The sequence below is a fragment of the Artibeus jamaicensis genome, unplaced genomic scaffold (assembly GCF_021234435.1).
Source record: "Artibeus jamaicensis isolate MK-2021 breed Jamaican fruit bat unplaced genomic scaffold, CSHL_Jam_final contig_525, whole genome shotgun sequence".
Classification (NCBI taxonomy): Eukaryota; Metazoa; Chordata; class Mammalia; order Chiroptera; family Phyllostomidae; genus Artibeus; species Artibeus jamaicensis.
Window position 1 is genome coordinate 12,710,232 of NW_026521874.1, and position 27,772 is coordinate 12,738,003.

The window sequence follows — 27,772 nt, forward strand, 5'->3', positions numbered from 1 at the left end:
TTTCAGTGAGTGCCTTAGCCAGTCCAGAAATAGCACCAATAGCCGGAAGGAACAGGCCCAGGAAGACTGAAAAGACGGATGTTTACGTAGAGGCGCGAAGATAAGCTGTAGCATTCTGTCTCTGGACCAGCAGCTGCAGCGGACCAGGGTAGGGGGGTACAGCGTTTCGGACAAGACGTGGGAGTGTCTGAAACGCACGTTAGCACATTAAAGGATCCAAAGGGTCTTGCAGGAAGGACATGAGTTTATTAACCACTCTTGGACCCAGAGTTCCCCAAACCCGTTTAATGAACCATAGAACTCTTTTGTGGGCGTAAATATGTCCTTACACAGAAGCCAAGACTATGCTAATTAAGACAGTTCTTAGAGAAATCGGGCACACTCAGTAGGACACTTAGCCCTCACTCTTCTGTCAACGGGGGCGTAAGAATTGTATGCAGTCCCCCATAATCCTTTACTGAGTGCCAGTCATTTAGAAGGAATCGTGGGGGACCGGGAGATTCAGACCACATGTCTCCGAATCCAGAAAGCGGGGCTCCATGGGGTGAGCCAAATGCAGAGAGAGGTGGCTGACACAGACCCGGTGGGTCTGGCCAGGTCCAAATCACAGGGTCTTCAGCGACCCCTTTTTCACCCTCTTCTTTCACCAACAGGGAGACCGAGGCCCTGAGCAAGTTGGGGGCTCACCCAGGCTCCCACTGCAGGTTCGTGGAGGAACTGAGACAAAACTGGGCTGGGAGACATCCTCTGTGAATCTGTCTTTATTAAATACCCAGAGGGGCAAATCCACGGAGGCAGAAGGCAGATTAGTGGTTCCCGGAGGCTGGGGAATGAGGAGGGCTGCCTCCTGGGTACCAGATTTCCTCCGGGGCGATGCCAGTGTTTTGGAGCTGCGTGGTGGTGATGGTTGCACGATACTGTGGCTTTACTAAAAGCCACGGCGTTGTGTGCTTTGAAATGGTTGGAAAGATAGATTTTATGTTATGTGATTTCTACCCCAATTCCAAAAAAACAGGAGGATGGTGAAATAATTTGTTGTCCAAATGTGGACATTTTGGAGAGTGAGAGTGGTCTGTCGCAGGTGAACACAGATTCAAACCCTGCGGCTCTGGTGCTCGGACCACGTTCTGTGCTCTCAGTGGGACTCCGATGCCGCTGAAAAGAGCATGACCTGTAGTACTTCTTGTACTTTTCACCTTGACAGCCCTACCTGGCCCCAGGGAGGGCGAGCGAACAGGCTCACCCTGTATTTCTCCCGCACCTTTGGGCTTTGCACATGTGTTTCTGCTACTGGCACCGACCTCCTCCTTCACGTGGCTGACTCCTGCCAGTCTTAGTCGATATGCCACCTCCTCCAGGAGGGCATCCCTGCCTACTCCTCCTTTGGGTTTTTTTAGTCCTGCTTTCTACCCCCACCCAGGCACCACCCCCTCCCTATTTTATGGTGTTTAATTTCCTCCGCCCCCCCCCCCCAGACTGTGTCACCCATTGTGATCAGGAGCGGGGTCTCCTTTGCTTCCTGCTGCATTCCCAGTGGGGGTGGGGGGCCTGGCCCAGTGCAGACCATGAGGGCTTTTCATGGAGATTTGCCTGTGAGCTGAGTCACATGGTGATAGTGTTCAATTACCCTTTACATTTGATTTTTACTTTCTTACTTTTTTCACGGTAAAATATACAGAGCATAGCCCAGGCCAGGTAGCTCTGTTGGTTAGTGTGTCATCCTGATACACCACAGTTGTGGGTTCGATCCCCAGTCAGGGCACATAGGAGAGTCAACCAATGAATGCATAAATGAGCAGAACAACAAATCAATGTCCCTCCCTCTGCCTCTCTTTACCCTCCTCCCTTTTTCCTCTCTAAAAAAAAAAAATCAATAAACAAAATAAAGTTTAAATATACACAGCATAAAATGTATCATCTTCACTGTTTTGGGTGCACAGTTCAGTGGCATTAAGTTCATTTTTGTTGTTACTCAACCATCAGCACCCCCTCCAGAACCTTCCATCCTCTCTGACTGAAACTCCGTCCCCACTACACACTGAGCCCACCCCCCAGCATCACCATTCTACCTGCTGTGTCTGACTCGGCTACTCCAGGCACTTCGCGTGAGTGGAATCAAACAGCAGTTGTCTTTCTGCGTCTGGATTATTGCAGTTAGCACGGCGTCTTCGGGTTCATCCACGAAGCGCAGGTCAGAATTCCGTTCCCCTTTAAGACCGGGTGGTACTCCGAGGTGTACCGGAGGTGGGCAGACCGCACCTGTTCACCCATCCATCCGTCAGTAGGCGTCCGAGTTGTTCCTGCCTGTTGGCCGTTGTGACGGTGCAGCTCTGAACAAGGCGTGCAGGTCTCTTTGAGTCCCTGCCTGTGTGGTTCTTTGGCTCTGTGTCTGCAGGTGGGGTCGCTGCGCCACGTGGCGGTTCTGGGTGGACTTTTTGGGGAAACTGCCTTGCTGTTTTCCGCAGTGGCTGCACCGTTTACTGTATTGTTTGGACCGTAAGACGCACCTAGGTTTTAGAGGAAAAAAATTAGAAGCGAAAAATGTGATAACATGTTTAATAATATAAATAACACAATATTTCACCAATGTAAATGTAAACAGAACTCAACAGCCGCATTAACAACCACTATTCCTCCCGAATTGGGGGGGCGTGCGTCTTATAGTCTGAAAAATACGGTATATCCCCACCCGTGGGACCCAAGGGTTCCAGCTTCTCCACGTGTGCGCAACACTTGTGTTCTGTGTTTTGTTTTTTTTCTTTTATAATAGCCACCCTAATGGGAGTGAAGTTGCTTTTGCCCGTGAACATCACAGAAGCAGGGGTTGTAGTTAACTCTTTGTGAAGTTTGGAAGAAATCTGACAGGGAAGGGAGGTGGGATGTACAGCGTGACTCCAGCCTCCCATGGTCAGGGTCAGGGTCAGGTCGCTGCATGCCTCTAGCTTCAGTTTCCTCATCTGTAAGATGCGGTCATAACAGGACCCTCTATGTGGGATTGTTAAGTGAGTAATCCTTATAAATCACTTGTTGGCAGAGTTTAGTAAATAATAGTTATTTTGATTTTTAGCTTCCAGAAGTTCTGATAATGGGCGGGAGAGAGCCATAGAAGCTCTTTATTTGGAATTGTTGGGGAGAGCACAGTGCAGAGGGAAGCCTCTGTTGGGGGTGGGGGCTGAAAAAGGAATCTATTTGCATAAACAGCATTGGTGGAATGGAAATAAAAGAAAAGGAATTTTAAAAAATTTACCAGCCCTTCTACCCAGGTCCCCGACCCTTTTTTCTTTCATTTGTCTTTCTCTTCCAGACCTTGACCCCAAACAGTCTTAGCTATTGTCACAGCCTCCACTAGGAGCAGGTGTCCCTTCCGTCACCTTCGCCCAAGGGGATTATCACCTTCGCCCAAGTGCTTTCCCCAAATTGGATGGCACGGACCTCCCACCCGACCCCTCCCCTTCCAGGGCTGCAGGATAAGCCCCTTACACTAGAAAGCTGAGACACCGTCACCTTTTGCACTGGGTGTCCATCACTGCTAAGTTTTTGCTCTCACAGCCCTGGCGACCATCTTTCCTGATCCCAAAGTCCAGTGTGTGTGGTGTGACTGGACTTTGAGTCATTTGTGATGTTCTGGGAGGACCGGGAACCGGAGGTCTGTCTGTCTGTCTGCCAGCACTGCTACTTCTGTGACGCTGCAGTAGCCCTGAGTTTTTACAGATAAGGGTTATCACCCTGAGCCCCGTGACATTCTGTACTTGGGTAGATAACGCCACCACGGGTGTCTTTGGGTGCGTGGCTTTCTCTGCCTTTAGACGACGCCTCTGTGGGATAAGGTTTTAGAAGTGGGACTGCCGAGTCAAAAAGCGATGTGTGTTTTCAGGGTGGGGGTCTGTTGGGAAAAACAGCTGATTGGTAGTCGGAGTGTCGGAGCCTAGCTCGACTTTCACTAGCGTGGGACCTGGCTTGTGTTCTGAACTGCATTCTTCTCTGTAGCATGGTAATAATTTGAAAAGCACAAGGTTGTTGAGAATATTAAATGGGAGAAGGCAGAAAGAACCCAGGGTCACTTGATTTGATGCCTGCCTCTTGATGGAGTTTCAAAAAAATGTTAGTGGGAAGTGAATATTGCCAAAATTGCTTCTCTAACTTACATTGGCCCTGGGAGCAGGTGAGCATTTAGTTTCTCTACACCCGGCCTGCATTGGATACTATTGTTTTTCTTCTCTCGGGGATGCTCTCTCTTCAAGATTTTTTTTTTTTTTTTTTGCACACTGGCTTTGTGTCCAGTATGATGGTCAGATCCTGGGAATGCAACTGTGAACTGAACCCAGGTGCCTTCTGGCCAGGAGCTCCCTGGTCTAGCGGAGGAAACAGAGGTGGTTACCAGGCGCACGATCACCTGGGCTAGAGAGAAGCACTGGGAGTAAGATACCAGGGCACCCTGGAGGCACCCGAACCCACGTGGGGCATCAGGGAGGACTTCCTGGAGGCGGTGGCAGCTTGGAGCTGAGAACTGAGGGATGGCTAGAGATCAGCCGGGTAGTAGCAAATGACAGTGTAGAGGCTTGAAGATGAAGGAAAACACAGCATGTCTTGTGACCTGTCTGGGGTTCATTGTAAGTATGTGAGTGCATGTGAGAGACAGACAGACAGACGGATGGGGAGGTGTCAATCATTAGACTGGAGCTGGTGGACTGAAGAGGAGCCAGACCCTGCTGGGCCTCAAAGAAAACATTCAGTCTGTATTCAGAAGTCGGCGGGGAGGCTGCGTGGGCTTTGCGCAGGGCAGCGAAGTGGTGGTGCTCGCCTGCCAGAGAACCTCTCTGGCCGCTGCCAGGAGAGTAGATTGGAGGAGGCTCAGCAGAGACAGGGGTGTCAGTGAGGAGGCGGGTCTTAAGTGTCCCTTCTTCTCAGGGAAGTTTTCCCTGGCCACTCCTTCACTGTCCCTCAGGTAACGTTCTGTGTGCTTATTCATCCAAACATCCATCTTGCTTGTGTAAGTTCATTGTCTGTTCCCCACTTCTTGACCGTCAGCTCCACGGGAGCAGGCCTTGTCCCCAGCACCTGGCCCAGAGCCTGGTACCTAGTGGGTGCTCAATCATTGCACTGGGGATGAATGAGCTAAGGATGCAGCCGTGGGGATGGAGGAGAGGAAGCCTGCATTCCAGCAACGTGAGGCACTTTCCATCTGGGGCCCGTGGGTGGACCAGCCACACACATTTCCCGCAGCCCGGCTCTTCTGGGAGGACACGGGCACACGCGTGGCCCTCTGCCAGGTGCGCCACGCAGATTTGCAGACTTAGGAGCCCAGGTCACATCCCGGAAGACGCTGGAAGGTGTCAGGACTGGCTCGTGCCCCTCAGCAGATGGTGGCACTCCCAGGAAACAGCGCCCAGAGACGGCTGAGCAAGCTCCCAGATCGGATGGAAGGGTGTGAGCATGAAGAACTGGCAACAGCTGTTAGAACGAATCAACGCCTCCGAATCGGAGCGAAACGCTGCCACGCTGTTCGGTTCTGAATGGAAGCGCTTCTCCGGCCCTGTGTGCTCCTCTCGGATTTCTGGGAGACCTGGAGCTCCACGCTGCACCCCCGGCACCCAGCCAGGGGCCTGGTGTGTGGAAGGAAGTTCCAATGGTTGGACGAGTGAGTGCCTTCGTTTCGAATGGCGCCCCATTTCAGCCACCATTGGTCTTGGTGACTCAGTTCCCAGGAAAAATGGGACTTTCTGTGCATGAAATTGCAGGAAATGGAATTTTAAATTTTGCAAATCAGTTTAGCAAAATCAAGCCCGTGGACCTGGCAGGTTTAGCAAAAAGCAGAGACAGACCCATCGCCATCTCCTGCTTGAGGTGCTGGAGGTCGGGCTGGCATGACTGTCGCCTGCGTCCCAGGGCGACGTGCATGATGACCAGAGAGAGGTGGCTCACACTCGGTGTCCCAGCGTTCTCCAGGGAGCTCTTGTTTACCTGGCTTTAGCCATAGCACTAATAATTTTTAAAAGAGCAAGCGAGGACCTGCCCAGGTAGCTCAGTTGGTTCGAGCAGCATCCTGATACACCAAGGTTGCCGGTTCAATCCCCCGGTCAGGGCACATACCAGAATCGAGTATGTGAGTGCATGTGAGAGACAGACAGACAGACGGGCATTCCAATGAATCTATCAATAAACAGAACAACAGATCGATGTCTCTCCCCCTCCCTCACCCCTCACCCCTCTCTCTCTCTCTTTAAAATAAATAAAAAAATTTAAAAAGAGCAAGTGAGGACCACTCCAGGAATGCATAGCATCTTGCCACTGTGTGGGCTTCTGAAATGCTTTGGACGAGACCACCATTTCTTAAATTAAGCAGAACATGCGTGACGCATTGAGAGGAGGGTTTAAAGCATCTACTTCGATAAGCGCCTTTGTATTTTATAACGGGCTGAGTGAACACCTGAAAATCCTGGGTCCCTCTAGATTTGGGAACGCCTTCAGAATATTGTTTAGCCATATGTACTCTGGCGGTTTAAAAACTTCCCCCCTTCGTTCATCGTCTTATGAACTGATTCATGGATTCGTTCGTGCAACCATATTTACGTACCAGGCATTTCAAATGGGAACTTGAGAGGAAGCCCGAAAATGCTGAGCCGATTACAGGTCACAGAGACGCCTCTCTGGCTGTGAGGGGTGCGGACCGAGGGGCTGACTTCTCTCGCCTTTCCTTTTCCCTTCCCTGCGGTGTGGCTGCTGGGACGGCTTCGGCAAGCCCAGAGTCGGGTGACGTTTGGGTGCCCCTGACCCTGGGTCAGCAGTGGTCACTTGTGGTGACTCCATTCCCAGGAAAGGCCCTCCAGAGAGGCAGCCCTTCCGCATCTGGGCAGATGAGCTGGGCTGCCAGTGGGGGGTTCACAGGGGCACTGCAGGCGTCTGACAGCGGCCCGTCCACGACACCGGGGCTCTTCCCCATGGCCCAGCGAGACCGGCGGGGCCTCCCACTGCAGTCGGGTGCTCAGCCAGACTCTGCACAGCTCTCTGGTCCTGTCATCCTGTAGCACTTGGCCTGTGGCCACCCCGAGACGTGCCAGAGCCAGAGAAACTCATCTGGTGTCCCAGAGTGTTGTGTGTGCCGAGACTCCTGACATCTGTACTCATGCAGCATCTTGGGAGGGTGGGGAGAGGGGCCAGGAGAGTATTTCTTCATTCATTTATGCATTTGCTCAGTAATTACGTAGGCGGTGCTATTATAGGCCAGGCCACTGTGCTGACTACTAGGACACGGGAGGGCCCTCCGGGGGCTTAGCGTGGAGTGGGAAGGGCTGGTGTGAAGCATCATGCGCTATTAAATGTAACCGTAGCTGTGAAGAGGCTGCCACATATCCTGGGGGCTCCGTGGGCAGGTAAGAGGGAGACTGTACTAGGCTGGAGGGGGTCAGTGGTCTGAGCTGTGACCTCGGGGTGGGCCTGTGTCTGAGCAAGAGAGGCATCTAAGAGAGCAGGCATGGCATGTGCAAAGGCCCTGGGGAGGCATCCGAGGGCCTTCAAGAGATGCAGTGTACAAGCACCGCTGAGCAGGGGAGCAGGCTCCCAAATCAGCCAGCACCTGAGTGCTCCGGAGTCACCTCCTCTAAGCCAAGCAAGCCTTCCGGGACCACCACTCCCAGTTCTAGGCAGTGAACCCTCCCAGCCATGTGCCCCCATGTACCCCTTTGTGAGCCGTGGTGTTTACTGCCCAGTGTTAGGATTGTTTGCATGTGTGTGCTTCTCACGTAAGACAGGGAGTTCCCCAAATACAGGGGACGTTTCTTGTTTGCCTCTGTGCACGTAGTAGGTGCTCAGTAAACATGAAGCAGAGGAACAGGGGAGGTTTTTGTGGAGCCCCTGCTGCGGCCCCGCACTCCCTGTGCACCTGTGCCTGAGCCCGCAATGCTGGAGAGCCGAAGGGAGCGTGAGTCGGCCAGGCTGCAGGAGACGCCAGCGCCTTGGCACCGTCTGCGCGCATATCGCCGGGACGCGGGGCTGAGGCTGTCATCCTGTGTCTCCTCAGACCTGCTGCAACTGAGCCTGCAGGGACGAGCTTCCCTCCCCCGCCAGCCTCTGCCATGGGAGTGTGGGGACAGCCCCGGTTGCGATGAGATGCGACACCGTTGGCTTCCTCTGGCAGTCACACATCCCCAGCCAGGGCCCGCAGGCTCAGGTAAGTGGGGCTGGAGTGTTGGTGGGGGAGCGCCTGTGGGCTCTGCCAGGGACTTTTCTCTCTGTCCTTTGAGCTCTGTTACTGTCCTGCGTGTCATGTTCGGGCTACATATGTGTCCCGGAGCAGGGTCTCCACAGGTCACTTGGGCTGGCTGTTAAGGCGACCAGTCCCGATTCGGGGCAGGGCCCCCCCCGTGTCCGTGAAGGTAGGGTTCTCCCTCTCTCAGATTCCCTGGTTCTCCATATCCGCCCCTCTCCTCCGCTTCTGACATGTCTAGACAGTGTTCTCGGGCTTGAGGAGAAAGAATCTGTTAGCACCATCGAGCGTGTAAGGAAGAGAAAATATCAAAATCTGTCTGCCTTCCTTTCCCGCAGGCTGCTGCGTGAGTCAGAGCCGGGGGCAGCAGTGCGGGGCCCCAGGGCGGGAAGCGGAGGCCGGCCCTGAGCTGAAGCACCTTCTATTGCTTACCCACCCGGAGGGGGCAGGTGGGGGGCAGTTTTTTGGGAAACGGGACAGTGGTATGACGGAGGGGGCCAGGGGGTGGGGCAGGAATGGGCAGGAATCAAGAATAATGACTTGTCGGGTACTTTTTAAGACCAGAAAAGGAATAAAACACAATTTCAAAAAAGGTAGAGCGGAAGGGGTTGAAGACTTGAGGTCAAGTTTCAGCTGTGTGATGTAGGCACATGGGACGCCCTCTCTGAGCCCTTTCCCTTCTTCTCTGTGATGGAGCTGCCGGTACTACCCACCTCATGGGCTTGTTGGGGGGTTAATGAGACAGGAGGGCGCCAGACATGAGAGAGCAGGTCATACAGAGCTGGGTGGACAAGGGGCTACACCCGGGTGTCAGAATGAGGTCTGACCATCACTGTGCCCCCCCCCCATCGGGTTGGAGGCTGGCGTGATGTACAAGACACAGGATGCCCTTGGCCAGCCTGGAGGCCTCATTCCTGGTGCGCCCTCACCATGAGCTGTCACTCACACTGAGACAGTGAAGGCAGCCAGCATGCAACGGGCGTTCCCTAGAAAAGAACCCAAGTAACAGTGTAGGTGAGTGAAAAATCAAGATGGCTTTTTTTTTAAAGGCATCCGGAAGGGCCAGGGAGGGGAGGATAGGTCGGGTTGGTGGCTGAGGCTTGGGTTCAGTGCCATTCAGCTACTCTGTGACTTCAGGGATTCCAGCTTCAGGCGACTGTGTGAGCTGGGACAGTCCCCCCCTGTGTGCTGGCACGCAGCCCAGGGTGGGGACGAGGATCGGCTGGGACACCTGATGCCCGGAGGCAGGCCCTGCGGCGGGAAAGCAGTTGGGTGCCCGGAGTGAGGGGACCCGGGGGTGCTGTCACTGGGGCTCATGCTGGAGCGTGCAGCGTGGGTGTGGGGTCCGGCTGGGTCGGAGGCCTGACCTCACTGCTTTTTTGAGTGACTTCGGCTGGTCACTGGGCCTGTCTGAGCCGATTTCCGTATCTGTACAGTGGAGTCAGTCATTTTTACCCCAAGAGCTGGCCTGGAGATGAGCTGCGTCAGGCAAGTCCTAGGGAATGTTGGCGCCTTTCCCCCACCCTTTGATCTGGAAGAAACTTCAAAAGCAGCCACTCGGTCCACCCCCCTCGCCCCCAGCCCAGAGAGGTGGGGAGGCTGGCCCGGGCCTGCCCGGTGAGGTCAGCAGGGAGCTGTTGACCAGAACTCGGAGCTCCGGTCTGCCTCGACCCAGACGCGGGCTGAGTTTTAAGCGGACTCTGTTTTGTGTCGACAGTGGCTTCTGCATTTCGGATGTCCTGTGTCTCCATGGATCCGCAGCCATAGCCATGGCGACGCGGGTGGAGGTCGGCTCCGTAACGACCCTGACAGGAGTGCCGGGCCTCAGTGAGATCGCCAAGGAGGAGACCCTGACTCGGACCTACTTCCGCCAGGCGGGGGACGCCCCCGGGGCCACCTTGGCCCGGCTCTCTGAGGGAAAAGGCCCCCTGCGGAGCCCCACACGCTTACTCCCCCTGCCCAGACTGGCCCCCAAGCCCTTCTTCAAGGAGAAGGCCCCGGATGCAAAGACCCCCATCGCATCCTCGCAGCCCAGCCCAGCCAGGCCGGCTCCTTCCTGCGGGTGCCCCCAGGACGTGGCAGCAAAGGCCCTGGGTGCCGGGATGCCCAGCCTGGCGGGGCAGGAGGCGGGGGGCGGCGAGGGCCTGCGGAGAAGCTCATCCCTGTTCCACAAGGCCGCCTCCCTGCGGTCCAGCCCCTGCTCCGTGATCCTCTTTGAAACCACCGAAGCTGGCCCCACGCTGGGCAGGCGGGCTGGGGAGGGGGCGCAGGAGGCCAGCGCAGGTGTGTCCCAGGCGTCCCCCTCCGGCTCACGGCCCGAGGTGGCTGCCAAGCCCACCCTGCCCGCCCGAAAGCCTGGGGGGACCCTGCCCAGCCCGGCCTCCCTGTCCCAGGACACACTGCTGGCCACCACGCGAGAGGAGGCAGGCCCAGAGGAGCCGCCCGCCAAGGCCGGCGGCGTCGAGGGCACGGGGGGCCCTGCCGTGGGGCCCAGGCCTCCTCGCCCGAAGAGGAGGCCGGTATCAGCCATTTTCATGGAGACCGTTCAGCCCCAGAAACCAGGCCCAGGCGGAGCGGCCGCGGTGGGGAAAGCGCCCCCCACACCTCCTGAGAAGACGTGGGTGCGGAGGCCCAGGCCCCTGTCCGTGGACCTCACGGCCCGGTTCGAGAGCAGAGAGATCTTGCTGAAGAAGGTGGCTGAGGAGGCCACCGTGGGCCCCATCGGCCAGCAGCAGGGGCCCCAGCGGTCCAACCAGGTGCCCAAAGAGGAGGGCGCTTGTGTGGGCAAAGCAGAGGCCCCCCTTCAGGACCCCGATGCAGACTTCCTGGAGGTGGCCAAGAAGCTCCAAGAACGGAAGGACAAGATGCTTTCTAAGCAGGCGAGCTCAGCCAGGGTCAGCTCCACCGAGGACCGGAGGCTTGGGGAGGGGAGAGCCACGCCGGAGGGGGAGCCAGAGAGGGCTCCCCAGTCCCCTTCGCCCAGGCCAGGGAACGGCCAAGAAATGGCTGAGGTCAAGAGCAGACCATCCGATGGGGAAATCCGGACTAGGGGAGAGTGGGTCTCCAGGGGCAGCGTCAAGAAGCGCCTCAGCCTCTTTGGGGAGGAGAGCACCGTGGCCGTGGCCATGACAGTGGGGTCTGAGCCCCCACTGTCCACCCCTGAGTCCCCGTCGGCTGGTCCAGAGCTGCAGAAAACAGGGGTGAGCGTCCAGGAGCGGATCAAAGGCTGGGCCACCGAGAGCTCCGAGGCCAAGCCGGAGGTCAGAAGGAAGGCATTCCAGGCACGGCCACTGTCGGCAGACTTGACCAAACTGTAAGTAGGACTGTCCCATGAGGTTCACTGTGCCCAAGCTGCCTCAAACTGCCCGCCATAGGCCCACCAGCACGAGGAACTGCTGGACACCCTATAGCTCTCTCCAGGTTTACATGTAGTCTTGAGAGGAAGTGGCCTTAGCTGCCACCCCTCAGAGGAGGTAGGTGTGTGCCAGCAGTGAGCCAGGAACCCGGTTTTCTTGTCCCTTCTCATCTTTGCCCTTGGGAGAGCTTGTGCCCATTTCACAGACTGGGATAAGAAAGGCGAAATACTGTGAGGAAGTCGGGAGCCTGGCGTATTCCATCTGAGCCTGTCTCCATACCTGAACTGTCCTTTTCTAAAGTCTGCGGACACTTACTACCATATTTTGCCATATATAACGCACACTTTTTTGCCCACATTTCTGAGGGAAAAGTAAGGATGTGCATTATACGTGGCTAGCCCTAAAATGTGGGTGCACATTATGCATGGGAGTGCGTTCTACATGACAAAATACGGTACGTGGCTGAACCTATATGTGACAAAATACGGTATGTGGCCTGGGGCGACCTCCATGAGTGGCCTTCAGAATAAAACTAGGTGGGTCAAGATAGCTTGGGCAAGTCACCTCCCCTACTGAGCCTGGGTTTCTTTGTCTCCTGAAGCTAAGACCTTCCTTAAGGATAGAGACTCAGAGACATAAGGCTGGGGGTCGCTCTGCCCACGAGAAGCCCTCATTGCATTGTAGGTCTAAGTGATATCCTTAATCCTGTTCTGGAGTAATGATTTTCCAAGCTTGCCCAGCTTCTGACGCCTCTCGTTTCTTTGTTTTCCCACAAGTGGCTGTTGGATTACAACAGGGAGATGCCCCTGGGCGTGTCCACAGGCTCCATAATGACATGCATACCACTCACATACTTTGTCAGGGATGGAGCTTCCAGGGGGCAGGACCTCCGGGTAGGCTGCCCTGCCCGGCCTGGGAACCAGGGCAGCCAGCTGGGCCAGAATTAGACCATTGGCTCTCAGCATTTAGAATCACCTGGAAAAAAAATCCGGAGAGTCTGATTCAGTTGGTCTGGGGAGAGGGGCTCCTGTCTTGTTTGTTGTTAAAAACTTCCCAGGTGATTCTCCTGTGCTAGCCTGAGAACACCTGAGTTCAGGTAACAGAGAACGGGGCGCCCAGGTCAGGGACCCCACACATCTTCTCTCATTGCAGGGCCTTGGGTTATTCCCATTGGACAGGTAGGTAAACTGAGGCTCCAAGTGTGAGTCGAGGTTCAGAGGTTTGATTTCTCTGTCTTTTTCACTCTGTGTGGCCCCCAGCCCTGTATGAATCTTCAGGTATCCACTCCAATGAGCTTTTCAGACATGGAAAAATTCTAGCTCAGAACTCCGCCTTCCTCCTCCTCCCCAAGTGGGAAAACAGGCCCAGAGAGGGACAATGACTTGGTCAAAGTCACCCGGAGAGGCAGAGACAGGGCTGTACCCCCACACATTCCAGGACGGCCCACTGCCCCCGAGTGAGCCCCGTGGCTGGTCTGCCGTGGGGCTGCTGTTGCTAACAACAGCCATTAATTACCCCTCCTGGGGCATCTGCAGTCTTCCCTAAACGCCCTCATGTAGCTATTAGGGCTTTGAGCAGCCTCTTCCCTGCCCTACCAAAGGCGATAGGGAGGCGTTAATTAACCCCATTTTATAGATCAAGAGACAGAGGCCCAGGCGAGGTCACCAGCCTGGCCCCAGCTCCCAGGGTGGGAAGTTGGTAGAGCCGGCACTGGCACCCAGGTCTCTTCCCCAAGCCGGGGCTCCCGCCTCCCCACAATGCTGTGTTTAAGGTAGGCTGTCCCCGCGGGCCCTTCTCTGTGGGTTTGGCGCCCAGAATGGAAAGGTCTGTTCTCAGAGCCCCTCAGGCACTGTCACTCTGAGGGTCTCCATGCTGATTTCACCCCCGGGGCCCAGAGCTGGTTCTGGGATGCGGGGTGGAGGGAGTCACAGCTGCCGGCCCAGCCAAGTGACTTGGATCTCTGCCAGGTTTTCAAGTTCGGCTTCAAGCAACGAAGTCAAGTATGAGAGATGTGCGGAGCTGAGTGACGAGCTTGCTAAGGAACCGAGAAAGAAGGTAAGGAGACATCGTGTTTGGCCGTGGGTACTTAGGCTCACTGGAAGAGCTTTTATGATCTAAGAGGCCCGGGAAGAATCGGCAGCCCCTTACAAACAGTAAAACATTTATTCCTTTAATGCTGGGACTTTGCAAATCCCTTCCGCCGTGATGGGTCTTATTCCCTGTTCTGTGGTGTTCAGTGCATTTTACAAATACAGTTGTCGAGTATTTATTTTCTCTGTGCAAGGAGGAAAAGGGACTTGGCTTTCCTATGCAAGAATGTCTGCTTTACTAAGAATTTAATAAAGGTTAATAAAACATGTTAATATGCCCTGGCTGGGTAGCTCAGTTGGTTAGAGCATCATCCCAATACTCCAAGGTCAGGGTTCGATCCTCAGTCAGGGCACATACAAGAATCAGTGAATACAAATAAGTGGAATAGCAAATCAGTGTTTCTCTCTCTTTCCCCCTCTCCTTTCACTCTCTAAAATTAATAAATAAAAAAATTTAAATGTTAGTAGAACCCCCCCTCAATTTCCCTAATTGTGGTCCCTGCTTCATTTTCATCCCTGGCTTTCACCTGTCAGCAGAAGGAAGGACATTACCAGCAACTAAATTGCTCAGAAAGTATCTTTATTTGGTTTCTTTCGTAAGTAAAAGCTGGTAAATAACTCCTAGGTGTGACTGGTTTGTGGTTCATCGTTGCAGTTTTTTAAAAAGCAGCTTTGTCGAGGTGTAACCGACATACAGCGAACTGCACACCTTTCAAGGGCACAAGCCGGCCAGCCCGACATGCACGCGGGCTCACCTGCAAAACTGTCATCGCGAGAGCAAACACCCCCAGACCCGGGCGTTTCCTCTTCACAGTCCTTCCCTTCTCCTCCTCAGCAACCGCTGCTCTGCTTTCTGTCAGGCTAGTTTGTGTGTTCTAGATTTTTTTTATAAATGGAACCAGTGCCCTTTTCTCGGTCTTCCTTCTTTCACTTAGAATAATTACTTTGAAATTCATTACTCTCCCTACTCTACCCTCTCCCTGAAAATAAGTAAATAAAATATTTTAAAAACCATAATTCATTTATCTTCATTGCTGAGCAGTGCTGCGTTTTACGGGTTGGCTACAGTTTCTCCGTTTGTGCTTTGATGGACCTTTGGGTTGTTTCCAGTTTGGGGTCCCTTGTGGTTCAGTGGCATTGAGTATATCGTCTGTGTGGTGCCATCCACCCTCCCCACTAGCTAGTTCAGGATTTTCCAGCACCCCAAATGGAAACCTCGTACCCAGTCGCTTCCCACCCTGCAACTCTGGCCCCTGGCAACCAGGAATATGCGGTCCCCATGCACTCGTCTGCTCCAGGTACCCCAGAGAAACGGTCACACAACCCACGGCTGTCGTGTGTGGCTTCTTTCACTTCGCGTGATGCTCTCAAGACTCATCCACGCTGTGATGTGCATTGGGACTCTGCCCCTTTTCCTGGCCGAACGACGCTGCACCGCACGCACGGAGCACGTTTGTTCATTCATTCATCTGCTGGCGGACATCTGGGCTGCTTCCGCCTTTTGGCTGCAGTGACTTACGCTGCTGTGCCTTTTGGCACAAGTTGTTGTCCGAGCGCCTGCGTTTAGTTCTTCGGGGTGTATATCCGAGAATGGGATTGGTGTCCTGTGGTTAATTCTTTGTTTCACTTGTTGACGTAGACATATTTCCAACAGAAAAAAAAATTTAAACTACTGAGGAATACATGCGTGTTATAACAGTCGAACAGAACCGAAGTGTGTCCGATTAAAAGATAATTGTTTTCATCCTTATTCCTTTCTGCTACTCGTTGTTCGATTTATGTCTTTTCTCCACTGGGCAGCTGCCTGTGTGTATGAACTACACAGGCACAGGTTTTATTTTGTTTTATTTATTTAAAAGATTTTTTTATTTATCTTTAGATGGATAGGGAAGGAGAGAGGGAGAGAAATATCAATGTATGGCTGCCTCTCGTGTGTCTCCTGCCGGGAACTGGCCTGCAACCCAGGCATGTGCCCTGGCTGGGAATCGAACTGCGATCCCCTGGTTCACAGGCCCGCGCTCAATCCACTGAGCTACACCAGCCAGTGTAGCACAGTTTTTAAACATACGATCTTATAAACGTGCTGTTCTGCAGCCCCGTTCTTCTCCCCTCTGCACAATGTGTGTGTGTTCTTAGATGTCATGGTGTGACGTCTTAGATGACCCGCCCTGTTCTGAGGATCCAGGCGTCCGAGTGGTGCCCCCCCCACCCCCGTTCGGCTGTGTGAAAACTCCCTTCACCGCTGCCCTTCAGGGGGCGCTGATGTTGCCCACGTTCGCCCGCTCCCGCCACCGGAGCGGTCACACTCTCTCGCTCACGTGGACTTGTGCTCGTGAGCAAAGAAGGAATCCCGAGACGATTGGCCGGACTGAAGGAAATGAGAATTTAAAAATCGTGGTAGACGCGCCGAGGTGCCCCAGGGTCGTGCCCGTTGACGCTCTCTCCAGCGACACCGGAGCACCTGTTTCCCCAGAGCCCTGCCTGCTCTAGACGGGGCCCATCTTCAATGTTTTAGTCGCCCAAGGATGTTTTTATTGGATTTAGAGAAGAAGGGGGGAGAGTGAGAGAGAGAGAGAGAGAGAGACATTGAATAGTTTTTCTGCCCACTTACTCATTCATTGGTTGAATCTTGTGTGTCCAGAGTGGGGATTGAACCTGCAACCCTGGTGTATCTCAGGACGATACTCAAACTAACCGAGCTACCCAGCCGTGGTCACCGTTGGAATTTACTTTTAAAAGCCGCCATTTCAGTCACCTTACCTCTACCTTCCCCTTTCATATTCTTTAACCTGAGTTGGATTGTTTCTTCTTTTTTCTTTTTTACAGTCAAAGGAAGGGCCTGCTTTGGATGGGGCCTCTGCTCCCAGAAGCCCCTGGCAGCTGGGGACGCTCCGGGAGAAGTCCAGGCAGACACCGAGGAAAGACAGTTGCCCCGCAGCCCCCAACAGCTGCTGCGGGGGGAGCACGGCGGGGGCCCTGAGCTCCCCGGACAGTGCTCCCGAAGACGACGGGAGCTTCCAGACCGTGAGGGCCACGGTGTTTGAGCATCACGTGGAGAGACACACTGTGGCCGACCAGTCGGTATGCTGTCCCTCAGCGACACCCCCTGGCACTGTGACCCATGTCCCTGAGCCCAGACCCAGGCCCGAGAGAAGCTCCTGGCTGGGGAAGGACCCTCCGGAAAAGGCCGTCCTCCAGAGAGAGAACTGCAGGCGGTTTGGGAATCCTGACACGGAAAATTTGGGACGGACTCCTCTCTTGAATGGTGACCCCAAACAGTATCACACGCCTCTCCCCGAAAAGTGCCCCCCGGGCGAGAAACGTAGCAACAACCCCTTCCTCCTGTGCTTGGAAAGCCCTCCCAGGTCACAGAGGGTCGAGCCCAAGTATGACATCATGCACACAGTGGGGGAGCGCGCGCACAGTGAGGCCGTCCCCACTGCGCCCGAGGAGAAGGCTGTGACGCTCCGGAGCAGCAGGGCCCGGCCCTCGCTGAAGGGGGGGCAGCTGACCCCTGAGGGCACCCCTGCCCCCGCAGAGTGCAGGCTGGACAGTCAGGTGGGGTCCGTCCAAAGGGCCAGTTTGATCTGGGAAGCCCGAGGGACACAGGAGGTCAGCGGGCTCCACCCCGACTCCCGAGAGCCAAAGGACGTATTCAGGGGCCTGTCACCCAAGTGGAAAGACGGGGCGGCCGGGAACTGGCATAAAGCCACGGTGGTGGTCAGTGACGAGAAAGGCTCGGAAGTGAGTCCTGCCCTCACCGGTGAGCGCTCGGCCAGGCCCTGCGGCGGCGAGGCTGCCTCTGTCAGGGCCACCCAGGCCGCCACCAGGGAGCCCCGGCACCAGGGGCCTGAAGGGGCCGGGAGCAAGCCGGGCGTCTGTGTTTCAGCAGGAGAGAGGGGTTTGCTGTGGGGCTGCCCCCTGGACCCTCCTTTCAGGGCTGAGGAGGAGCCCTCCGGCTCCCCCGCTCGGCCACGTCTCCAAGGGCCGGCGCGGAAAGGGCCCCTGGTCGTGGCTGCCGGTGGGGGCGAACCGAAGCCAGCCCAGGCCCGGGAGCCTGAAGTTAGGATGCGGAGGGTGAGCCCCTCGGACCAGAGATTTGAGAGGTGGAGGCGGCGGACTTTACCCCACGATGTGAAGTTCGACGAGTTCAGCTTCCTGGCCCCAGAACACTCTTCAAAGGTGGAGCAGAGAGGCGCGGACCATCCGAGCTCCACCGCAGGTGCCTTAAGGAAGCCTCAACCCTCCCATAACAGGGTGGAGGCCCAGGACAAGGACCCAGGAGTTTCACGGGACCCGGCTCCTCCTGCAGCGAAGCCAGGGTCATCTGTAGAACCCAAGGTGACATTTTTTGCAGTGACATATCATATTCCTGATACTCAAAAAGCAAAGAGCATTGTCAAGTCAGGGCTGGAACACCTGACAGAACATTCTAGAAAAATAGCTCCGCCTCCATCTCCTCATCCTTTACCTTCTACCATGGCTTCTCTCAACCCTGAAGAGCCGCTGGAGACCGTGGGCAGTAAAAACTGGGCTCAGGGCAGAGAGCATGACAATGCAAGCGTTTCAAAAACCCGAAAGCTGGCCGACGCCTCACCGCCTCTTGGGGACAGGATTATGGGTCTTTGTACCGAGAGGATCACTGACACCGACACTTGTGTTGGTGTTCATCGGCGGCAACCAGAGGACAGCCCTGGTTTCCAGAGCGATTGGAGGGACAGTGGGAACAAGACGTCCCCCAGCCGTGCTCCCCAGACGACCCCAGCTTCCACAAGTCGCCTGAAAGCCAGCGACCTCCTGGTCAGAAGGAGGACTGGGGTGGTCAGCGAGACATTCCCAGGTAAAGTCAAAGACGGCTACCGATCCAGCGTTCTTGACATCGATGCCCTGATGGCCGAGTACAAGAAGCAGGAGGCTCAGGAGCAGGTGCCGGGCCCGCCCACGGAGCCCAGTGGCCGGTCTCAGGAGAGGCCAGGCCAGCAGGGCGGGGCTGAACGGAGGAGGAGGAGCCTGAAGGAAGGGCTGGAAGCCGAGGGTCCTCGGAAACGAGCCAGCCTTGCTGAGACAAACCACAGTTCTAGTCCCAGCTCCGGCAAGCAGCCTGCAGAGACCCCGGGGGCGGCCACGAGCCCCAAACTCAGCTCTCCTCTGTGGGCTCTGCCGCAGCCAGCTCCTGAAAAGCAGCCAGGGGCCTCCGCTGGCCCCGGGGCTCCCAGGAAGGTCTCAGGAATCTCTGAGGATGAAACGAAGACCTTTGCTAATAAACACCCCAGTGCCGCCCGGGAGGAGTCAGGCGCGGGAGCCAGTGTGTTGCCCAGACCCTCCCCAGCCGACCACAAGAAAGGGACCCCGAGGCAGTCCAGTTGGAGGGGAGAGGACGGCCTTGCGGCCCAGTGGGGTGACCACCCACAGCACCGTGGCAGGTCACCGCTGGATGTCAAAAGGGCCTATTCAGAGAAGGGCCCTCCTGCCAGAATCCGAGAGGGCCTGTCCATCATGCAGGAAGCCAGAGAGAGGAGGCGAGAACACAAGGCAAGGCGCAGCCTCCCTGGGGAGAGCTCGGAGGCCAAGGAGGCCCCAGCAGCACCCCGTCGGCAGGACTCCGGGACGCGAGACGGTCGCAAGGTGAGTACAGAGGTGGTTCCCGTGTTGTCAAACGCTGGTTAAACACAGGCCACCGGTGTCAAGCTCAGAGCTCGCGCGGGCCAGGCGGGTATGTAAATGAGTGGAGTCAGGCTGGGTGTGAGACAGTAGGGAGTGGTGAGGACTGGGGCAGATGGAGAGCTCGGGCCCTATCTCGAGGGGCAGTTGCTGCGGTGTTCCTGCCGGTTCTGACCAGTGCGAGTGGGGGGATGAGAGGGCAGATCCGATTTATTAAGAGAATCTGAAAAAGAAAACAGGTTTTTGTATGTAATTTTTCATTGTGAAATGAGGACAGCTTATTAAAAATGCTGTTAAGTCTAAGAAAAAATGTGTCTGCTGGCTCCCTGTAGCCGCGAGTTTGAAACCTCTGGCCTAGAATGATAGTAGATGGCATTTATCGAGCGCCTGCTGTATTCCAGTGTGTTGGTAGCATGTGCATTGTTGTATCTCCGTCTTCAGCGTCCTGCTTGGCATTTTGTGAACTCTCAAGAAATGGTGGTTGAATGTGTGGATGAGCCGTCTTTCGGAGCCCCCTGGCCGTCCCTCTGTGTGGTTTCAGGAGGTGAACCCAGAGGATCTGGTGGAGGGGGTGGCGGGGTACGGCAGGGAAGGGCAGGCAGGGGGTGGAGGTACCACTCTGGACACCCCCCTTCATTCTTGCTGGAGACGCCCGGGGAGCAGCATGGATTGATCGCTTCAGACAGGGGTGTTGTGGAAGCGAAGGATTACATCAGTAGAGGTCGGGGGATGAGGGTTTGCCCAAGGTCAGGGGTGGGCGAGTGGTGGGGTCTGGCTTTGAACCCACGTCCAGGTACCGCATCCAGACGCGGGTCTGTGTCGAGCACTGACTTGGCCTCCCTGGGCCTCCATCTCCCACCGGGGTTAGCGCCATTCCCAGGCTGAAAGGAGATAAAGCGCCCAGCATGCGCCGGGCACCCAGTGGGCATGAGCTCAGGGCCTGCCCCTGGCTTCTGCACCTGTGCTCTCGAGGGGGGCTCACCTGCCGCCACCTCCAGGCCGCCGTTGTGGGAACGCAGGGAGAGGGACGAGACCATGGAAATGTGACACCGAGGCTGCGTGCCAGCCGCCCCAGGGCCCTGCTGGCCGTGGAGGAGCGCAGCGCTGGGGGGGGGGGGGCCCAGCTTGGCCCTGGACGCCTGCCCGGGTGTGCGGCCCCGCAGTGCCGCCGCCAAGGGATCCATTCCCTCACCAAGGACTGGGAGGCCTTGGGCCGGCTCCTGCCTTCTCTTCTCTCCTGTCCAGAGACGTTTTGTTCTTCATCTTTAAGAAATAAAAATCAATAAAGCAGGGCATAAGTGCAAAATAGCAGTTGTTGAAAACTGAAACCTTAGAAGAGCGTATTTTATACACTATTTTATCGTGTCCCCCCGGGACCCCTTCCCTTGTCCAGTCCCCGCGGCGGGCCTTTGGGCCCGAAGTCCTTTGGGACTCGCCTGCACTGCTGATTTGCTTCTCAATCATACATGTTTTGTTGTAATTATTATATTTCCCTATTGCAAAAGGTTGTGAGTGCTTGTGTACAAGTGGGAGTGTTGTAGAAACATATGGTTTAGGAAGGAAACCTCCTCCAAAGAATGAGTCGGGCCTCGACCTGGGGCGCCCTGCTCCCCCAAGGCCCTTAATGGTTCTCAGTCAGTGCAGTTTGCCCCCTGGGCCCATTTTTCTGTCATGTGACTGAGGAGAGTGGGCTCCCGGCTGTCAGCGGCTGGGGGCCGGGGACGCTGCTCAGCCCCCTGCCGCGTGCCAGGCTGCCCTCACCCGAAGATGGTCACCCTGTCCCACTGTGGGCAGCCCCAAGGCGGAGGGACCCTGGTCTAGTCACACGCAGGGTTTTCTTGGGGAGTGGTAAAGATACCCTGAAACCAAGCATGATGGTGGTGGCAGAACTCTGAATACACCCCAGCCCCCAGAAAACCCTGCACCCAGTCTCTCCCAGCTCCCCCGGTACCCTCCAGTCCTGGGCAGCCATCGGTCTGCTCTCTGTGCGTGTAGAGCTGCCTGTTCTGGACCTTCCGGAGAAGTGGGGTCACGCAACAGTGGTGCTCACGACTGGCTCGTAGGGGTGTTGCGGCCCGAGGGCCACGTGCAGCCCAGGACGGCTGTGAATGTGGCCTGATACAAAATCGTGCATTTACTTCAAACATCATGAGATAGATGTTCTTGTGATCACGTGTCACAGAGCATTTAATATGTCACCTAAGACAAGTCTTCTTCCAGTGTGGCCCAGAGACGCCAAAAAGTTGGACGCCCCTGGTAGGATACCGTTCCCACGGTGCATCCGTGCTGTGGTGAGTGTCAGGGCTGCGTTCCTTTTCATGGCTGAGTGATACTCTGTTACACGGATAGACCGCATTTTATTCATGTATCCTTTCATCAGTGAATGGGCGTTTAGGTTGTTACTTTTACTTTATGTATTGATGAGAGAGAGAGAGAGACTGAGAGAGAAATATCAGTTTGTGCATTTATTGGTTGATCCTTATATGCGCCCTGACTGGGGATTAAACCCGAGAGACAACACTGTAACTGACGGAGCCACTGGCCAGAGCTGTGTTGTTTCAGCTCTGGCTGTTGTGAATAATGCTGCTGTGGACGTCTGTGTGAAGTGTTGGAGTGGGCACACGCTGAGGAGTGACATCCCGGGTCATACGGTCACTGTGGGTGTCACCCACAGGAGCCACCAGGCGGCGGTCCAACCAGCCCCACCACTTCCCGTCCCCGCGGGCCACCCTCCATCCCGACCGCCCTCCAGCCCATCCGGCTGCCGCATCTGTGTTTCTGATTCCAGCTGCCTTTGTGGGTTTCAGTGAAGCAGTGTCTCCCTACGGATTTGATATTTATTTCCTGTTGAGCATCTTTGTCTGAACTTGTTAGTCCTTCGCATGTCTTTGAAGTAATAACTATTCGATCTTTTTCCCATTAAAAAAAAATTGGGTGGTTTTTTTTTGTTACTGAGTTGTAATTATCCCTTACATATGCTGGATACAAGTTTCTAATCAGACATAGGGTTTTATGATTTGTAGGAATTTGCTCCCATTTGGGTTGTGTTTTCACTTTCTTCACGCCACCCTTCGAGGAACAAATGTTTCTCACTTGAATGAAGGGCAGTTTGTTCCTAGTTTGTTGCCTTTGCTTTGAGTGTCCCAGAAACCCCTGCCTGCTCCGAGGTTGGGAAAGTTAATGCCACATTTTCTTCTGAGTGCTTTCCAGTCTCAGCTCTGGTGCTTAGTCTCAGATCTGTGTTGAGTTTTTGGTATGCCATGTGAGATCCGCAGTGTGTTTGCAGGCAAAGTCTCAGTTGACCGGGTGGACAGAGGAGGCAGATAGCAGGCGGCCCGAGGGCCTGGGCCGCCCGGATGCGGGATGGGCAGTGGTGGGGGAGGGACAGCCGTGGAGGAGAGGAGTTGAGTGGCCTGCTGTGGACCTGTGAAGTCTGAGATGAGCCTGAGCAGTGAGCAGTGACCTCGAGTGGGCAGTGGGGCCTGCAAGTCTGCAGTCCCGGCAGAGAGAGACAGCACTGGGTTGTCCGTGGGTTTACTTAGAGCCCCGGGGCATTATGGGCGATCCCCAAGGCAGTGCTGTGGCAGGAAAAGGCTCAGTGGCTGGCTTGGGACGCACCTACCTGCCTTTAGACCTGCCTCGGAGATGTGGTGGGGGTGGGGGCCTGAGGAGGACCAGCCAGGGAGGTAGGAGGGACCCTGAGAGCCTCATAAGGCAGCAAAGAAGGCGACTGAGGTGAGGGACAGGGAGCCCAGCCTTGCTCTTCACTGATGCTGTGTGTCCTCGAGCAGGTGCCTTTCCTCTCTGGTCCTTCCTTGTCTGAGTGGGGAGGGTGTGAGACAGGCAGACTCCGCATTCTGGGGTCTTGTGTTTCCTGGCCTGTGCAGGTGTCCCCTGTACATAGCTGAGCAGAAAAAACGGCCGCGTTCAGTGTTCCGTCTCTAGTCCTGTCCCTACACCGTTTCTGTCTGTGCGTGTGTGCATTTGTGCTGGGGTGCGTGGAGAGGTATCTAAAATGAGGTCAGCAAAAGTCATCAGTGGCAGTAGTGAGGCTGGATAACGTTGATGGAGGGCCCCCCACTGACAGGCCTGTGGGGGAGAGCAGTGAGAGAAAAGCCAGGTGCCGGAGACCCGTGCGCACCCGCCCTCTGGTGGCCGCACTGTGTCATGCACTTTCTGTGTGCTGTTCCCTGCTGGGTCGTCCCAAGAACCTAGAAGCAGAGGGCTGTTGGTATTGGTCTTTTCCCACATGGCCGAAGGATCAGAGAGGAGAAGACGCTCACCTGAGCTCTCAGAGTTATTAAATGGCTGCTCCGACATACCACCTCTCACCCTTGAGGCTGCGGGGTGGCAGTGGGGGTGTGGGGTTCCGGAGCTTTCCTCTTCTGCTTTGCCCTTTCCCATGCAGAATGGGTCCTCACGGTGCGACGTACCCCCGTCTGTGGCGGAGCCCCAGGCAAGCCCTCTTCTTGTGTTCTGTGTCTCAGGTGCCGTCGCGAGACCCGGGGAGGGAGGATGTCTCCCAGGACAGTGAGCAGCCGCACCGGCAGGTGCCCCCTGCGGCCTTGGGCCCCCGAAGGAGCCACAGCTTCTGCAAGGACAAGAGGAGCGGGGCCTTCGTGGTGAGTGGCACTGGCGTGGCCGGAGCGCCGTGTGCAGGCGGGTTGGTCGTCGGACACCAGTGGGCACGTGGCTGTGTGGAGAGCCCGGCTGGCCAGGGGCCTGTGGGGGTCGAGGGGGGCGGGCGCCTGTCTGGGAGTCTGATGCCGTGGGGGGACTCTGGTGGGTGCGCTGAGAAAGCCTTCCTTCCTCTCCGGTTTCCGGTCCAATGCAGAGAGGTGACCCCATCTGCCCAGCACGGAGCCTTGAAGAGAACATGTGACCTGAAAGTCCTGGGTTCAAATCCCACTCCTACCTCTTCGCAGCCTATTGGAGCAGTTTACTTAATTTTTCTGTAGTCTGTCCGTCACCTGGAAAACACGTTCGCGATTCCTAACTCTTTCGCGCCACTGGGAAGGTGGAGTGAGCGCATGAGCCGGGCCCAGCACACCGATAGCCGCACTGTTAGGCCGCTTCTGGAGCCAGGTCACTGGGCTTCAAATCCTAGCTCTGTGTGCAGATGGGCCTCTGCCTCAGTTTCCTCATTTGTGAAGTGGGGATAATAATAGTATCTACAACACAGGGCTAATGCGGGGGTTGGAGAGGATGACGTGGGAAGCGGTTAGTGTGGCCCCGATTCACGGCAAACACTTTGGTGAGTGTTTTTCTTACTATGTCGATTATTGTTTCTGTGTCTTCTGGGGCCAGCACGTCCTCTCTCAGCCTGTTTCCCGCTTGTGAAAAGGGGGGTCAGTGCCGCAGCCGTCCCCAGATGGGTACCAGGGCCTCGCCGCTTCCGGTGATTTACTTTTTTTTTCTTTTCTGTTTTTTCTTGGACTTTCGTTCCATGATACTTAGAGACCTTCTGAGTTCTGTGCTTGCTCACGACGTCCCTTCGGGCTGGGTCCCACAGGGGGGCCTCTAAGAGAGACCTTCTTTAAGTGAGGCAGCTCTAGTTCTGCTCACAGGTCCTCCTTGGTCACACAGCTTCCTGCGTTTCGGTGACACTCGGAGACGGGGGTCCTCCCGCACCTGAATTCTGGGTCTGTGCCTTCCAGCTTACACAGCCACGGGCAAGAAACCTCACTTCCCTGGACCTTGGTGCCCTCCTCCGAAAACCAGGGTGAGGAGGACACCCTGGCAGGGACCTGCTGGGATAATGGCCACCCCAGAGTCCGAAAGCCTGACAGGGAGCGGGGCGGCAGGCCCAGAGCACCCAGACCCCCTGGGAGACGCCTGCAGCGCAGCCCCAGAAAGTCTCCCCAAGCCCCCAGACCTCAGCCCCAGGCCTGCGTGCATTTGAGAACTGCCTGCTCTTCTTCTTTAAATACTCCCTTCCACCGCTTTCTCTCTTACCCTTTCCTCCATTCACTCTCTGGTGGCACCAACTCTGTTTATCTGATTGTGCTTGAACTTCTGCGTGTGTGTGTGTGTGTGTGTGTGTGTGTGTGTGTGTGTGTGTGTGTGAAGACAAGGGTTAAAGAGAGAAAAGCATTTAAAACTGGCCTTTTATAGCCTCTGCTGGCTGGCATCCTCCCCGGTTGTCTGGCTCCTCCTCTTCCACTCGCTGTCATTGAGGAGCCTTTGTCCTCCGAGTCCTCTTGTGGCTGGCCTTGGCTTCCTCCTGCAGGCCCTGAGGCCCCTGCCCACTTGCTGCCAGCTTGATTTCCTCTCGTCCAGAGGTGGATGGGGGAGGAGCCGGAACCCCACAGAGCTGTTGGGGGAAGACCTCACTCATTTCTGGGCTTTCGGAACTCATGCCTGCATTTCTGGGGAGTGCCCACCAGGAGGTGGTGGTCTTCAGCTCACTTTCTGATGCCTTCAAAACCTGACTCGTGGACCTTGGCATTGGGCTCTGGAGGCTGAAAGAAGTGGGTTCATGTTCCTGTTCTGCCACTGTGTGATCTTGGGCAGGTGACTCGATGGACCTCCTTGAACCTCGGTGATCCTTCTCTAAAACAGGGATGGTCTTGTCTGGCCTCAGGAGTATTTTTGTGAGCAGTTAGTGAGATCACTCAGCACTCAGAATGGTCCACGGTCACTTTTTCTCCTTTCTCCCAATCTCCTTCCTTTTCACCTTATCTTGTCTTCTACCTCCCTTGGCCTTCCTCCTCATTCTTCCTCTTCCTCCCCTCTCCCTTTCTTGTCACCTTTCAGCTCTCTCATTACAAATGGGGAAACTGAGGCCCAGAGAACAGGCCTGACTAAGTGAGTGAGGATGCACCTCCAGGTCGGGACTGGGGTCCTGAGCCCCCGGCCCCGCTGGGTGACCCTCCTCCTCAGGAAGTTGGTCAGTCCTGCGTTCTGTGCTTTGCAAGGCATTTGAGGGGCTTCACTGGTGTTGGTCCCACACGGTTTTGGTGAGTGATTCTGTGCTGTCGGTGTCCAGTACAGGCTCAGGCTTGTCCCCGTGTTTCCAAGCCTGTGCCTCAGACCTTTTCAGTCCGTGTTCCTCCCCCATGTTAGGGCGTATGAACCCCTATATTTGCAGAGGAGGGAGCTGAGGCTCAGAGAGGTAAAGCTACTTGTCCAAGGCCACACAGTCAGCAAGTGGGGAGCTGGAATGGAAACCGAGCCTGTCTCACTTTCAGCCTTGGACCCAGGTCCTCCCTGCCAGGGGGTCGTGCTTTGGCCTGTCCCCGAGCCCTGGCAGCCCCCTCTTCCCTCGAGCCCGCAGCACTCGGTGTGCGTTAGCCCACGAGGAAACAAGACAGCCTGGGCTGGGTGGCCGAGAACGTGATACAGTCGCGCCCAGGGCTGGCTGCTAGCCGTTCGGCCCTGGCCACCCACTGAGGGGAGCCTGGTACCCGCCAGAGCCGATTTGCACAGCCACGCCCACCCCTGGCTGAACCGCAGGCTGGGCAGACCTAGAGTGTGAGGTCTGAGGTCTGGCCCGGTCACTGCTCAGAGGTGAGCAAGCGGTTTGCTGCTTAGCACCTCTGCTTTCCTCCTCCGTAAAGAGGGGGTTCATAACAATGGTGACACCTAGTGCTGCCAGTGTGTACTGTGTGGTGTAGGTACTAGTACCACCCCCATTTTATAGACGGGGAAACTGAGGCTCAGAGCCAGTAAGCACCTCTCCCGTGGTTGGAGCGTGGAGTCCATACTCCTGACCTTCTGCTGAACCTCCTCCCACTTCTCTGTAGGCCGGGGATGCAGCCAAAGTGGCAGAGGGTAGCTGCCCAGTAATTACTAATTGCTATTATCGTGTCGTTAATTATTGTTTGCTGTCAGCGTTTCTTTCCTGTGTTCTCTTGAAGGGCGATTGATGGGACGGGAGCTTTGTGCACTTGAGGAAACTGAGGCCTGGGGAGGGGGGGTCTCTGGCCCAGGGCCCTGCAGCGGCTGGAGGCAGAGCTGCGACCGCCATTCCGCCTTTCTGGCTCCCTGGTCTCCGCCTCCCCTGTTCCTTTAATGGGCCCCCTTAGGTCCTCGGTTTCGTGTGGCAGATTTGAGTCCCGTGCTGTCCTCCTCCCTACCCCATCCACGGCGGGGTGCACCCTCCTTCTCATTAAGTGAGGCTTCTGTTTGCACCCACGCAGAGATCGCCAAGCACATCGGCTCAGTTGGGGTTACGACCCTGGGCCACAGTCCCCCAGAGGCCCCTCTTGTGGCCCTGAAGGCACCAGCTGCGGGGGTTCCCTGAGATGGGGCTGGCAGGTGGGCCTCTGGCAACCTCGAGAATATGCTTTCAAATCCTCCGAACCCCAAAGTGGGCAATTGCTGGCTCATTAAGTGATGAGCTTATTCAGTGGGGCCCACTGTGCACCAGGCCCTGAGGGAGGGGCCTGGAGATTCTTGCACTCAGTCCTCAGGGGCCTGCAGGTGGCCTGGGGGGGTCTGGTTAGATGGGAGGAAGAGGA

The 27,772-nt window shown here is 55.9% G+C and overlaps 1 protein-coding gene across 2 annotated transcripts in view; it reads left to right on the plus strand.

Moving 5' to 3' along the window:
• KIAA1671 (KIAA1671 ortholog) overlaps positions 1-27,772 on the plus strand; it is a 161,532-nt gene that overhangs the window by 37,630 nt on the left and 96,130 nt on the right. Inside the window, exons 2-6 of one of the 2 annotated variants that reach the window (XM_037156219.2) lie at positions 8,018-8,167; positions 9,921-11,516; positions 13,527-13,614; positions 16,476-19,274; positions 23,798-23,932. In XM_037156219.2, the coding sequence (XP_037012114.2) occupies positions 9,973-11,516; positions 13,527-13,614; positions 16,476-19,274; positions 23,798-23,932 (4,566 nt within the window). In that variant the 5' untranslated portion in view covers positions 8,018-8,167; positions 9,921-9,972. The remainder of the gene's footprint in view (positions 1-8,017; positions 8,168-9,920; positions 11,517-13,526; positions 13,615-16,475; positions 19,275-23,797; positions 23,933-27,772) is intronic. The other variant, XM_053669624.1, reaches the window with a different exon arrangement.